The sequence below is a fragment of the Hemitrygon akajei genome, chromosome 28, assembly GCF_048418815.1.
Source record: "Hemitrygon akajei chromosome 28, sHemAka1.3, whole genome shotgun sequence".
NCBI lineage: Eukaryota > Metazoa > Chordata > Chondrichthyes > Myliobatiformes > Dasyatidae > Hemitrygon > Hemitrygon akajei.
This window is the reverse complement of record NC_133151.1, coordinates 12,462,495-12,475,457: the sequence shown is the minus strand read 5'-3', so window position 1 is coordinate 12,475,457 and position 12,963 is coordinate 12,462,495. Positions and strand designations below refer to the sequence as shown.

Here is a 12,963-nt window from a genome sequence, read left to right as displayed (position 1 = left end):
TCTTCGCTATTATTTGGAGGCCTATAGATGATTGCCATGATTGCCTTCCTGCATGTCCTTTTGATACAAACTATGTCCATTGAAATTAAACTCCTAACTCTGACCTTCTTTCAACCCGACTGATGCCCATGTCAGATAGAACAAAATCAGGAGAAAGCAATTGGCTGGCACGGAGTAGTAGGGCTGAACACCAGTTTCGTTTTGCACACCTGGAACTTCATTGAGTACATCAGTACATGTTTTATAAACAATACATTACAAAGTTCAAGCTCAAATTCAATTTATTATCAAAGTATGTTAACCATATACTATCTAACAATTTATTGTTTGCATGCACAGCAAATCAATGCTCAGAGAATGGGGTCAATTCCAGAGGGGGTGGGGGTGGAGGGGGAATCTGAGACCTTGGTGGGAGGAGAGTGGGAAATGAAATGGGAACTGGAAGGTGGGTGGATGGGAAGGAGGAGGAAGCCCTATCTCCAACCTGCTCCTCTTGCCCACCTTCCAGACCCCCTTTCATTTCCCACTCCCCAACTCAATCTCCCTCTCCCACCACCTCCATCCATCCCCACAGCTGCATGTGTTTTTGTGTGTGTGAGTGAGAGATACATGCATGCCCCCTCCACCCTCCACCATCAATGCCCCCTCCCCAATGCACTCGCACTCCTGCGCACACAGCCACCCTCGAAGACTCAATTGATCCAAAACTCTTCTGCCCTTCCTCCAACACCAAATCCTTAGCTATGTATTAAAACTGGATATTTTTCCGAGCTCTAACCTCACTAGCATGTGACACAGGTAGCAATCCTGAGATCACAACCCTAGAACCCTAGCCCTTCAATTTTGCGGAACCTCAGCACTCTTCCTACCTATGTCCTTGATACCTACATGGATCATGACCTCTGGTTGTTCACCCTCCCTGTTAAGAATGCTGGGGACTCAATCTGAGGTGCCCAGACCCTGGCATCTAGAAGGCAACATATCATCAAGGAATCTTGTTCTCATCCACAGAACATCCTTTCTGTTCCCCTAACTAATGAATCACCTGTCACCACAGCTCGCATAAGATCACAAGACCATAAGATATTGGAGCAAAATTAGGACAGCTGGCCCCTTGAGTCTGCTGCGCCAATTCAATTATGGCTGACCGTTGATTCCCCTCCTCAACCCCACTCCTGAGTCTTCTCCCTTTGTTGCCGTGTCCAAAAATGAACCTATCAAACTCTGTCTTAAATACACACAATAACCTGGTCTCCACAGCTGCCTATGGTAACAAAATCTACAAATTCACAACCCTCTGGCTAAAGAAATTTCTCAGCATCTCTGTTTTGACACCCCTCTATCCTAAGACTATGCAATCTTGACCTAGATTCACCCACCATGGGAAACATCCTTTCCACATCTATTCTGTCTAGGCCTTTCATTCAATAGGTTACAATGAGATCCACCCTTCATCCTAAATCCAGTGAGTACAAACCCAGAACCATCAAATATTCCTTGTATGATATCCCTTTCATTCCTGGAATCATCCTTGTGAACCTTCTCTTAACCCTCACCACTGCCAGCACATCTTTTCTGAGATGAGGAGCCCAAAACTGTTCACAATACTCAAAGTGAGGCCTCACCAGTGCCTTAAAAAGCCTCAGCATCACATCATTGCTCTTGCATTCTGGATCTCTCAAAATGAATGCTAAGATTGCATTTACCTTCTTCACCACCAACTCCACCTGCAAGTTAATCTTTAGGGTGTTCTGCACAGGGACGCATGAGGGTTAGGGTTAGTCTAAGACCTTTTGCATCTTAGATTTTTAGATTTTCTGTCCCTTTAGAAAACAGTCTGCACTTTTACTTCTACTACCAAAATGAATTTTCCAACATTGTATTTCATTTGCCACTTCCTTGTCAATTCTCCAAATTTGTCTAAGTCCTTCTGCAGCCTACCTGTTTCCTCAACACTACCGGCCCCTCCACCAATCTTCATATCATCTGCAAACTTGGAAACAAAGCCATCTATTTCACATTCTCAATCACTGACATACAGCATAAAATGCAGCAGTCTCAACATCGACCCCTGTGAACCACCACTAGTCACTGGCAGCAAATAAGAAAAGGATCCCTTTATCTACCCTACCTGTAATCTCCTCAAAGAATTCCAACAGGCTTTTAAGGCAAGATTTTCCCTGAAGGAAACCATGCTAACTTCGTCCTATCTTGTCCTATGTCACCACGTACTCCATAACCGCACCCTTAACAATTGACTCCAACATCTTCCCAACTACTGAGGTCAGGCTAACTGGTCTATTAGTTCCTTTCTGCTGCCTTCCTCCTTTCTTAAAAAACTGGAGTGACATTTGCAATTTTCCTGTTCTTTGGCACCATGCAAGACCCCAATAATTTTTGAAAGATTATTAATAATGCTTCCACAACCTCTACTGCTACCTCTTTCAGAACCCTAGGGTGCAGTTCATCTGGTCTGGGTGAGTTATGTACTCTTAGGTCTTTCAGCTTTTGAGCGCCTTCTCCTATTTAATAGTAACTGCATTCACTTCTCTTCCTTCACACCCTTCAACATCTGGTGCACTGCTAGTGTCTTCCACAGTGAAGACTGATGCAAAATACTCATTTAGTTCATCTGTCATCTCCTTGTCCCCCATTATTATTTCTCTGGCATCATTTTCTAGCAGACCTATATCCACTCACTTCTCTTTTTTATTTTTTTACATATTTGAAAAAGCTTTAACTATCCACTTTGATATTGTTTGCACGCTTGATTTCATATTTCATCTTTTCCCTTTCTGTAGGTTTTTAAAAGCTTCCCAATCCTGTCTTCCCACTAATTTTTGCTTTGTTGTATGCCCTCACTTTTGCTTTTACATTAGCTTTGACTTCCCTTGTTAGCCACGGTTGCACTATTTTGCCATTTGAGTATTTCTTTCTTTTTTGGAATACATCTAGTGTGCACCTTCCTTATTTTTCCCAGAAACTCACTCCATTGCTGCTCTGCTGTCATCTCCTTCCAATTTACTTTGGCCAACTCCTCTCTCACACCACTGTTATTTCCTTCAGTCTACAGAAATACTGCTACATCAGACTTTACTTTCTCCCTATCAAATTTCAAGTTGAACTCAATTATATTGTATCAAAGTCTCCCAAGGGTTCCTTTACCTTAAACTCCCTGATAACCTCCAGTTTATTACACAACACCCAATCCAGTATAGCTGATCCCCTAGTAGGCTCAATGACAAACTGCTCTAAAAAGTCATTTCGCTGACATTCAACAAATTCACTATCTTGTGATCCACATCCCAGCTACTGTTGGGAGACCTGCATATAACTGCCATCCAGGTCCTTTTACCCTTGCAGTTTCTTAACTCAACCACCAGGATTCAATGTCATAACCTTCTACTAATTTGTTGCCATTCTTTACCAGCAGAGCCATGCCACCCCCTCTACCTTCCTATCTCTCCGATACAATGTGTAACCTTAGACATTCAGCTCCTAACTACAACCATTCTTCAGCCATGATTCAATGATGGCCACAAGATCATCCACCCTATTTCTTTCACTCCCTGCATTGAGATATAACACTGAGTACTGTATTTGCTACCCTTTTTGATTCTGCATCCCTAATGCACTGATACTCACCCTGCTGGCTGCAGTTTTGTTCTATCACCTGCATGCCCTTCCTGACATTTTGTCTGCGTGCTACCTTTTTTTTACTATCCATCCTATCCTGAATCTCTAGAGTCCGATTCCCACCCCCCACCCCGCCAAATTAGTTTAAACCCTCTCCAACAGCACTAACAAACCTGTCCATGATAATATTGGTCCCCCTTGGGTTCAAGTGCAACCCATCAGTTTTGTACAGGTTATACTTCCCTCAGAAGAGAACCCAATGATCCAAGAACCTGAAGCCCTACCGCCTGCATCATCTTCTCAGCCACACATTTACCTGCCAAATCATACTGTTTCTACCCTCACTGGCGTGTGGCACAAGTAGCAATCCAAAAATTTAGTTTCTTTCCCTCTCCCTCCAAAATACTGTGGATGCGATCTGAGATGTCCCTGACCCTGGCATCTATTCACCCCTTTATGAGTCACAGAGCCAGACAAAGTACCAGAGATCTGACTGCTGTGACTTTCCTCTGCTAGATCATCCCTCATTCCCAACAATATCCTTTTGTTGAGTGGGATGGCCACAGGAGTACTTTAATCTCTTTCCCATTTCTGTCTGTCACCCAGTTTCCTGTGTCCTGTATTCTGGGTGTAACTACCTCTCTATATGTCCTATCTATCAGGCCCTCAGCCTCCCGAATGATCTAGAGTTCATCCAGTTCCAGCTCCAACCCCATAATGCAAACTGGTGGAAGCTGCAGCTGGATGTACTTTTCGCAACTGTAGTCGTCAGGGATACTGGAGAACTCCATCTTCCCAAATCCCGCAAGAGGATCATTCCACTATCCTGCCTGACATCTCTACTGCTGTAAACACGCAAATATAAGGGGGTAAAAAATTCTACAGCTTTCTTTGCCTTCTCTAAGAGCTAAAGCCTCAAAATCCCCACCAACGCAGTTCACTACAATGCTGGCTGCCCTGCTTGCCCCTGCCTTGTTCTTGCTAATCAATCCAGAATGCTGATCGGCCGCTGCTCTAAGCTTCAAAAAAAAAACCACCACAGGTCACTGCCTTTAATACTGGATCAGTGAACCTGAGTGAATTATGTCCTCTCAAGCTTCTGATCACTCTGATCACCTCTGGTCAAAGCTTGGTAATGCAACACAAGGTTGGATGATTGAGTGAATTCCTTCTCACATTCAAAGCAGGTAAACGACCTCATCCCAGTGTGAACTTGGTAGAGTGATACAAGGGTAGATGACTGACTGAATCTGTTCCCACATTCAGAGCAGGTGAATAGCCTCTCCCCAGTATGAACTCGGTAGTGTGACACAAGAGTGGAAGACTGAGCAAATCCCTTCCCACATTCAGAGCAGGTGAATGGCCTCTCCCCAGTGTGAATCCTCCGGTGTCTCTGTAACGTGGATGAGTGTGTGAATGCCTTCCCACAGTCGGAGCACGTGAATGGTTTCTCCCCAGTGTGGACTCGCTGATGTACTTTCAAGTCAGATGACCGAGTGAATCCCTTCTCACAGTCTAAGCAGGTGAATGGCCTCTCTCCAGTGTGAACTCGCTGATGTTCATTTAGTTGAGATGACCGAGTGAATTCTTTCCCACAGTCTGTGCAGGTGAATGGTTTCTCCCCAGTGTGAATTCGCTGATGTTCCTTCAGTTGACTTGACCAAGTGAAACCCTTCCCACAGTCTGAGCAGATGAATGGCTTCTCCCCAGTATGAACTCGCTGATGGTCATTCAGTTGAGCTGACCGAGTGAATTCCTTCCCACAGTCTGAGCAGGTGAATGGTTTCTTCCCAGTGTGAACTTGCTGATGTTCCTTCAGTTGAGATGACCGAGTGAAACCCTTCCCACAGTCTGAGCAGATGAACGGCCTCTCTCCGGTGTGAACTCGCTGGTGTCTCTGTCGTGTGGATGAGTGAGTAAATGCTTTCCCACAGTCTGAACAGGTGAATGGCCTCTCCCCAGTGTGAACTCGCTGATGTTTCAGTAATTGAGATGATTGAGTGAATCCCTTCCCACATTCAGAGCATGTGAACGGCCTCTCTCCAGTGTGAACTCGCTGATGTTCATTCAGTTGAGATGACCGATTGAATTCTTTCCCACAGTCTGTGCAGGTGAATGGTTTCTCCCCAGTGTGAACTCGCTGATGTTCCTTCAGTTGAAAAGACTGAGTGAATCCCTTTCCACATTCAAAGCAGGTGAACGGCCTCTCCCCAGTGTGAATTCGGTAGTGCTTCACAAGGGTGGATGACTGAGTGAATTCCTTCCCACATTCAGAGCAGGTGAATGGCCTTTCTCCAGTGTGAACTCGCTGGTGTCTCTGCAGTGTGGAAGAGTGTGTGAATCCCTTCCCACATTCACAGCAGGTGAATGGCCTTTCCCCAGTGTGAACTCGTTGATGTGCATTCAGTTGAGATGACTGAGTGAATCCCTTCCCACAGTCTGAACAGGTGAACGGTTTCTCCCCAGTGTGAACTCGCTGATGTACTTTCAATTCAGATGACCGAGTGAATTCCTTTCCACATTCTGAGCAGGAGAATGGTTTCTCCCCAGTGTGAACTCGCTGATGTACTTTCAAGTTAGATGACTGAGTGAATTCCTTTCCACATTCTGAGCAGGTGAACGGTTTCTCCCCAGTGTGAACTCGTTGGTGTCTCTGTAGTGTGGATGATCGAGTGAATGCCTTCCCACAGTCTGAACAGATGTACGGCCTCTCCCCAGTGTGAACTAACTGGTGTACCAATAATTGAGAAGACCAAGTGTATCCCTTCCCACAGTCTGAACAGGTGAATGGCATCTTCTCAGTGAGAACAGCCTCTCTCCAGGGTGTATTCACTGATGTTCCTTCAGTTAAAATGATCAAGTGAATCCCTTCCCACAGTCTGAGCAGGTCAATGTTCGCTCCTTAATGTGAGCTGAGGTGGTGTCTCTGCAGCATTGAGGAGTGTGTGAATGCCTTCACACAGTCTAAATGAATTGACAGAATGAACTGCTTCCTGCAGACAGAAGAGGTGGAGTGTCTCACTATGGTGTGAACTTGATGTATCTTCAGGCTGGATGTCTGAGTCGATCCTGTGCCATACACATAGCAGGTGAATGGCCCTTCCTCATGGAGAACTCACTGGTTTGATTGCAGGTGGGTTGAGAGTAAATCCCTTCACACACTGAGAGAAGGAGAATGATATCTCACTGTGATCAATTCTCTAGTAATTCAGAAATTCAGATGTCAGAAAATTTGAATCCCTTGCACAATCAATGCAGTTGAAGAACTGATCTCTAGTGATTAAATGCTGGTGTGTTCTCAGCACCCTGGTTTCAGTAGATTTTACTGAGTTACAACAGAAAACTTCATTTCAGACACAAAGCACGTTTCCAGCTGGGGTGAGATACTTCTTCATCTCCAAGGATCGACAACAGATATATTGATATTACAAAGGAAATATGTGGTGACTCCTTAAATATCCACACAAAGACAGCAAAACTGAAGTGTTGTTGCATCTGAGATTCTCATACACCAATTTTCTGCCATTTCTAACCTGTAAAAATATTTACAAAAGACATCAGTGAACGAAAGACAATATTTTAGGTGAGATTTTAGTCTGTTGGAGAGCTCTGACATCACAGTGTTACAAAGTTCAATTCAAGTTGGAACTCATCTTCTAACTGAGCATGGATCAGGCATCCTGACTGACCATCAAATTCTCTGACTGTATCAGAATGGGCCATTCTGCCCATCAGTCTGTGTCTCTCTCAATTAATGTTATTACAAGTTCTGGTCAAGGCCCAAAGCACTACAAAAACCACTTGCTATTACATGTCTGATCCTGGAGATATTCTAATTACTCTGACCACCACCCCCAGGTGATTGGCAGTGGTGAACTCACCAATGGCAATGCAAATGAATATGATGGGGTGGGCAGTAGTCTTTCTCATTGTAGTCTGGCACTTTGGTGATGTGAAAACTACAGGACACTTGTTACAGAGGACAAAGGTGTTTGATATCAGAAACTATAGTACAAAACAAGTTCTCACGGGTTGAAAGGTCCAGAACAAGAGGAGGGAGAACAAAGGTGATTTTCTCAGGAACTAACTCTGACAGAAGGATTTTGTTCTCTTTTTTTCATGCACTAATTGTCATTTTCACCGACTGGAAGGTAGACTCTTCATCCAAGATTAATTGGGAACTATTCTTTCCAACTTCTTAATATTTGAATTTAGATAACTGGAGCTCTGCAGTATTTGGGCGATCCATCTGCTCCCATTTCCTCCGCCTGTGTTTCCAAACGCCCCAAGAACTGGCGGGGAAAGCACTGGTAGTGTCGCCCATGGCTGTCTCTTTACCTAGAAACCCCACGATTTAGAAACCTATCTATCCATCACGGTCCCAGCGATGCGCATGCGCCGCCGAAATGGCGACGGCACCTTTGCTCATCAGCCGAAAGCTCCCCGGGACCCGGGTACGGATCGTGCGAAAGAACCGGCATTGTCCCGGGGTGCAGGACCACAATGTACCTACAGCGCACAGTAATTTTTGTTCAGTCGCGGTTCGGACGCCGGTGCCCTGGATCCCTGCCCAGAGCTCCACTCCTACCTGTGGCCGATCGTTCGGAGCCTCTCGTCCAACGGGCGCATGCGCGATATCCGGGAACCAGCTGCGACCCGTACACATGCGCATTTGATCAAACTGGAGAAAAACTTTAGATGCCGGAAATCCAGAGTAAAACACACAAAATGCTAGAAGAACTCCGCACACCAGGCAGCATTTATGGTAAAGAGGAAACAGTCGACGTTTCGGGGCGAGATCCTTAATCAGGACTGGAAAGATAGGGAGGAATTTAGGGTAAGAAGATGGAGGGAGTGGAGAAAGAAGCATACGATGGTAGGTGATAGGTGAAGCTGGGAGAGGGGGCGGGGTCAAATAAAAAGCTGAGAAGTTGATTGGTGAAAGAGTTAAAGGGCTGGAGAAGGGGGATTCTGAGTAGAGAGGACAGAAGACCATAGAAGGGGAAGGAGGAGGTGTGCCAGAGGGAGATGTTCGGCAGATAGAGAGAAACGGGAATGGGGAATAGTGAAGGAGGGGTACAGTATTACCATAAGTTCAAGAATTCTGTGCTCATGCCACCAGGGTGGAGGCTACCCAAATGGAATATAAAGTGTTCCTCTTCCAGCCTGAGTGTGAACTGACATGTCGCATTGGGAATGGGAAGTAGAACTGAAATGGGTGGCCTCCAGGAGATCACTCTTGGTGGTATGGCGGATGGAGCAAAGGTGCTTGGCAATGTGGTCAACTCATCCATCCCCACTAATCTCCCTGCTGGAACTTATCCTTACAAACAGAACAAGTACCACACCTGCACCTACAGCTCCTCCCTCACTACCATTCAGGGACCCAAACAGTTCTTCCAGATGAGGCCACACTTAATTTGTCAGTCTGTTTGTGCTCCTGGTGTGGCCTTCTGTATATCAGTGAGTCAACGAAGATTGAGAAACTGCTTCGCCAAGCACCTACACTCTGTCAGTCACAAAAAGTGGGATATCCCACTTTTGAAAGCATCTATTTTTCTACATGTAATTGGTAAAATATGCTTTTGGCATCCATAACACCTTTCAAATTGATGAGACAGCCTTTACAATGAACACTCTGATGACAAAATTTGAGGAGTGAAACCATTTCATTTGAGGGATATAATTTTTTTCATCTGTGCCCAATACTCAACTGAGCTTCGCACACTGAGAGGCCTGTAAGTGTGGAGATTTCAGAGACTCCACACTTACACTCACTAGTTAGAGACAAAATAGTTTGTGGAGTCCCAGATAATGGGTTCAGAGAAATATTGCTCTCTGAAAAGGATCTGAAATTGACAAAGGCTGTGGATATGTGTAGGACAGCAGAGACCACACAAGCACAAGCTAAGAAGCTGCACAGGCCAATGTAAGAGTGCATGCTGTGAAAACAGAGATGCAAAGCACAAGCAACACATACAGGATGCTGGAGGAACTCAGCAGGCCAGGCAGCATCAATGGAAAAGAATACAGTCGACATTTTATCCCAAGACCCTTCATCAGGACTGGGAAAAAAGATGAGATAGAGTAAGAAAGTGGGGGAGAGGGGAGCCATCAAGAGAGAACATTTTAAACTGCCAACACAGGAGGAGACCATGTCCCAGTTTGCAGGTGCTAAGTGGTTTAGCTTACTCGACATGTCATTTGGGTTTTGGCAGATGAAGATTGAATAAGGCAAGTTCAAGACTGTGTACTTCTAACACACCACAGGGAGATATCGCTTTCTTTGGCTACTATAAACAAGAGAAAATCTGCAGCTGCTGGAAATCCAAGCAACACACAAAATGCTGGAGGAACTTTGGGGGCCAGGCAGCATCTATGGAAAAGAATACAGTTGCACTTCCATTTAGCAGCCACATGGAGTAGTCACAAAGAATGGGCACTCCACTCTACTTTTTATCCCCACACTCCTTCCCCCTTTTCTCACACCAAACTGTTGGACTTTTTGCTCTTCCCCCTGCCTGCGACTACGTTCGCTTCACAATGACCTCAAAGAGTACAAAATCCGGGAAAAAAGACAATTCAGCAGCTGGCTTGACAGTAGAGGCTATCTCCATGCTACTAGATCAACACCATAATTGCTGGAAATGAAACTCGACCAAGTTCAATGCAAAGTGGAGGACCATGGCCAATGCCTACCCTCTCTCGAGCTCACTACAGACGACCTGAGCCAGCGCGTCAGTGAGCTTGAGAACATCTGCTCCAGTGTACGTGAAAATGATATCAAGCTAATGGCTAAAGTTACTGACCTGGAGGGCTGGAGCAGACAGCAGAACCTACGCATCCTGGGCCTGTCGGAATCTATTGTAGGCGGGCGTCCTACTGAATTTTTTTCCAGTCTGCTTTGTGAGATCTTCAGAAGGAAGACGCTCCCATGCCCGCCGGAGACTGATAGAGCCCACCGTTCACTAGCAGCTAAACTAGCCCCAGGACAGAGACCGCACCTAGTCATTCTTTGCCTGCACCGCTGCCAGATCAAAGATCTCCTGGTTAGAGAGGCCCGGTGGACAGGGAAACTAGAATACTGCGGCCAGCAGATTTGGGTTGTGGAGGACTACTCTCCTGAAGTTTTGAGCCTGCGAGCCAAGTACAGAGAAGTAATGATGGAGCTATCCAACCAAGGACTCAGACCTTCCCTACTATATCCTGCACAGCTCCGCATCACACTTCCCAGCGGTGACAAGAAGTGGCTACGGTCGGTAGACGAAGCAGGGAAAAGAATCAACAGTCTCCCCACTACACCAAATTCTTCATAAAATACTTTTCTCCCATACCCTCTACCAGGTACCATTAGTAGTGCTTGGATAGCGAGGTCTGGTCTGACTTGGACAGGTTAGGTACTGACTACCACATCAGGTAGAATAATATCCACTCAGACTGCTCGAGAGAGAGAGAGTATTTCCTTTTACCTTCAATTCAATGAACTTTACAACCTTTCGTGGGAAGAGCACTGGGTAAAGTCTGTTTTTTCAAATATCAGTTTGTATTTTTGTTTCAGGGTTAATTTTTCACAGCCATGTTTAATAAACCTTGGGGGAATTGCTTTATTTCTCACTAAACACAATGTCAGCTTAGGAGTGTTGAATGCTTGCTGTTTCCTTTAAATGACAATAACGGAGTTGAAGATGACACTACAAGTGACAGGAAGTTGTACTGTTGCATAATTATTGTTCTTAAGAGCTTGCTGCTATGTCCTCTGGCAGCTGTCTTGTGAGTTGGGGGGTGGGCGGAGGGTACTCCAATGCTGGTACTGTTTTAAGAACCCTTAGAAGTCCTTGTTATACAGGGTTTATTTCTGCCGTTTCTTTTTGTTTTATACTTTTGCCTCAGAGGTTATACCCGAAATCTTGACACCGCTTATGCCTATCAACCTGTATCTCTTTTAAAGGAGAATGGTTAGTCCGTTAAATTTTCTGAGCTGAAATGTCAAGAGGCTGAATCACCTGTTAAAAGAAGGAAGGAGTTTTCACATCTCAAACAGTTTAATTCAGCAATTGCATTTCTACAAGAAATACACATTCGCAGTTCTGATAGTTCCCGTCATAAGTCATGATGGGCTGGGCAGCACTTCCACTCCACTTTTCAGGCTGAAACCAGGAGCGTCTCAATTCTCATAAATCAAAACGTTCCCTTTGAGCTCTACAACACAATATCAGATACAAAAGGCCATTTTGTCATTGTCTCGGGGAAATTATATAATACATTGGTAGTGTTGGCTAACATACATGCTCCGAACCCGGATGATGTGGACTTCTTTGAACGTTTGTTTTCTGCACTGCCGGATCTGAGTTCATACTCTCTCATACTAGGTGGAAACTTCAACTGTTGGTTAGATCCAGTGCTGGATCAATCGTCTCCTATTCCCAGAGTACTAAGCAAATCTGCCTCATTAATTCAGTCCTTCCTCTCCAACTATGGCATCTCTGATACTGTATATGGCACTTTCTCCACCCAAATAAGAGAGAATATTCTTTCTTCTCACACATCTATCACACCTTCTCCAAAATTGACTACTTTCTAATCAATAATTAGCTGATTCCATCACAAATAAACAAGCATTGGTGTTTTAATTCAACCTTACCGTCAGATAATGATTTGTAAAATTTATGGAGGACCAGATAATCTTTTTCCTTAATACCAATACATCACCTGAAACCTCAAGCCTGGTTGTTTGGGACGCTTCGGAAGCATACCACAGGGGACAAATAATTTCCTACACTGCGAATATGAAAAGAAAAACCCATAAAGAACGACTAGTTCTGGCCAATCAAATTAAAGAAATAGACCAACAATATGCTCAAATTAAAAATCCAGAGTTGTACAAAAAATGAGTGGAACTTCAAACTAAATTTGACCTTATTTCCACTCACCCAATTGAATGCCAACTTTTGAAGAGCAAGAGACGGTTCTATATCCATGGTGACAAATCTGGTAAATTTTTAACCAACCAATTAAGGGGTCTCAAAGCTAAACAACACATCACAAAAATTCGAATGGAAAACAGAAGCATCAACTCAAATCACTCTGAAATCAAGGGCACATTCAGGAATTTTTACTCCCTACTTTACACTTCTGAATCCCCAAATGATAACATTGCAGTTGAGAATCTTTTAAATAGCTTAAATATCCCCATGCTCTCTCTCGATCTCAAAATGAGACTGAATGAGCCAATATCATTAGAGGAAATATTGTCAGCCATCTTATTACAACAGACTGGTAAATCTCCAGGACCCAACAGGTTCCCTGTAGAATTCTTTAAATCATTTT

General features: G+C 44.5%; 1 protein-coding gene across 1 annotated transcript; it reads right to left on the bottom strand.

Moving 5' to 3' along the window:
* Positions 1 to 275: 275 nt before the first annotated feature.
* LOC140717689 (uncharacterized) lies at positions 276 to 8,318 on the bottom strand. The gene is made up of 2 exons (XM_073031335.1): positions 8,225 to 8,318; positions 276 to 7,169 (listed from the first exon to the last, which is right to left on the bottom strand). Exon 2 carries the CDS (start codon positions 6,428 to 6,430, stop codon positions 4,718 to 4,720), a length of 1,713 nt encoding a protein of 570 aa, XP_072887436.1. The 5' UTR covers positions 6,431 to 7,169; positions 8,225 to 8,318; the 3' UTR covers positions 276 to 4,717.
* Between the last annotated feature and the right edge of the window lie 4,645 nt (positions 8,319 to 12,963).

Excerpts from the sequence above, each read along its gene's own strand:
- LOC140717689 (XM_073031335.1), bottom strand. The coding sequence starts at position 6,430 with ATGCCATTCACCTGTTCAGACTGTGGGAAGGGATACACTTGGTCTTCT.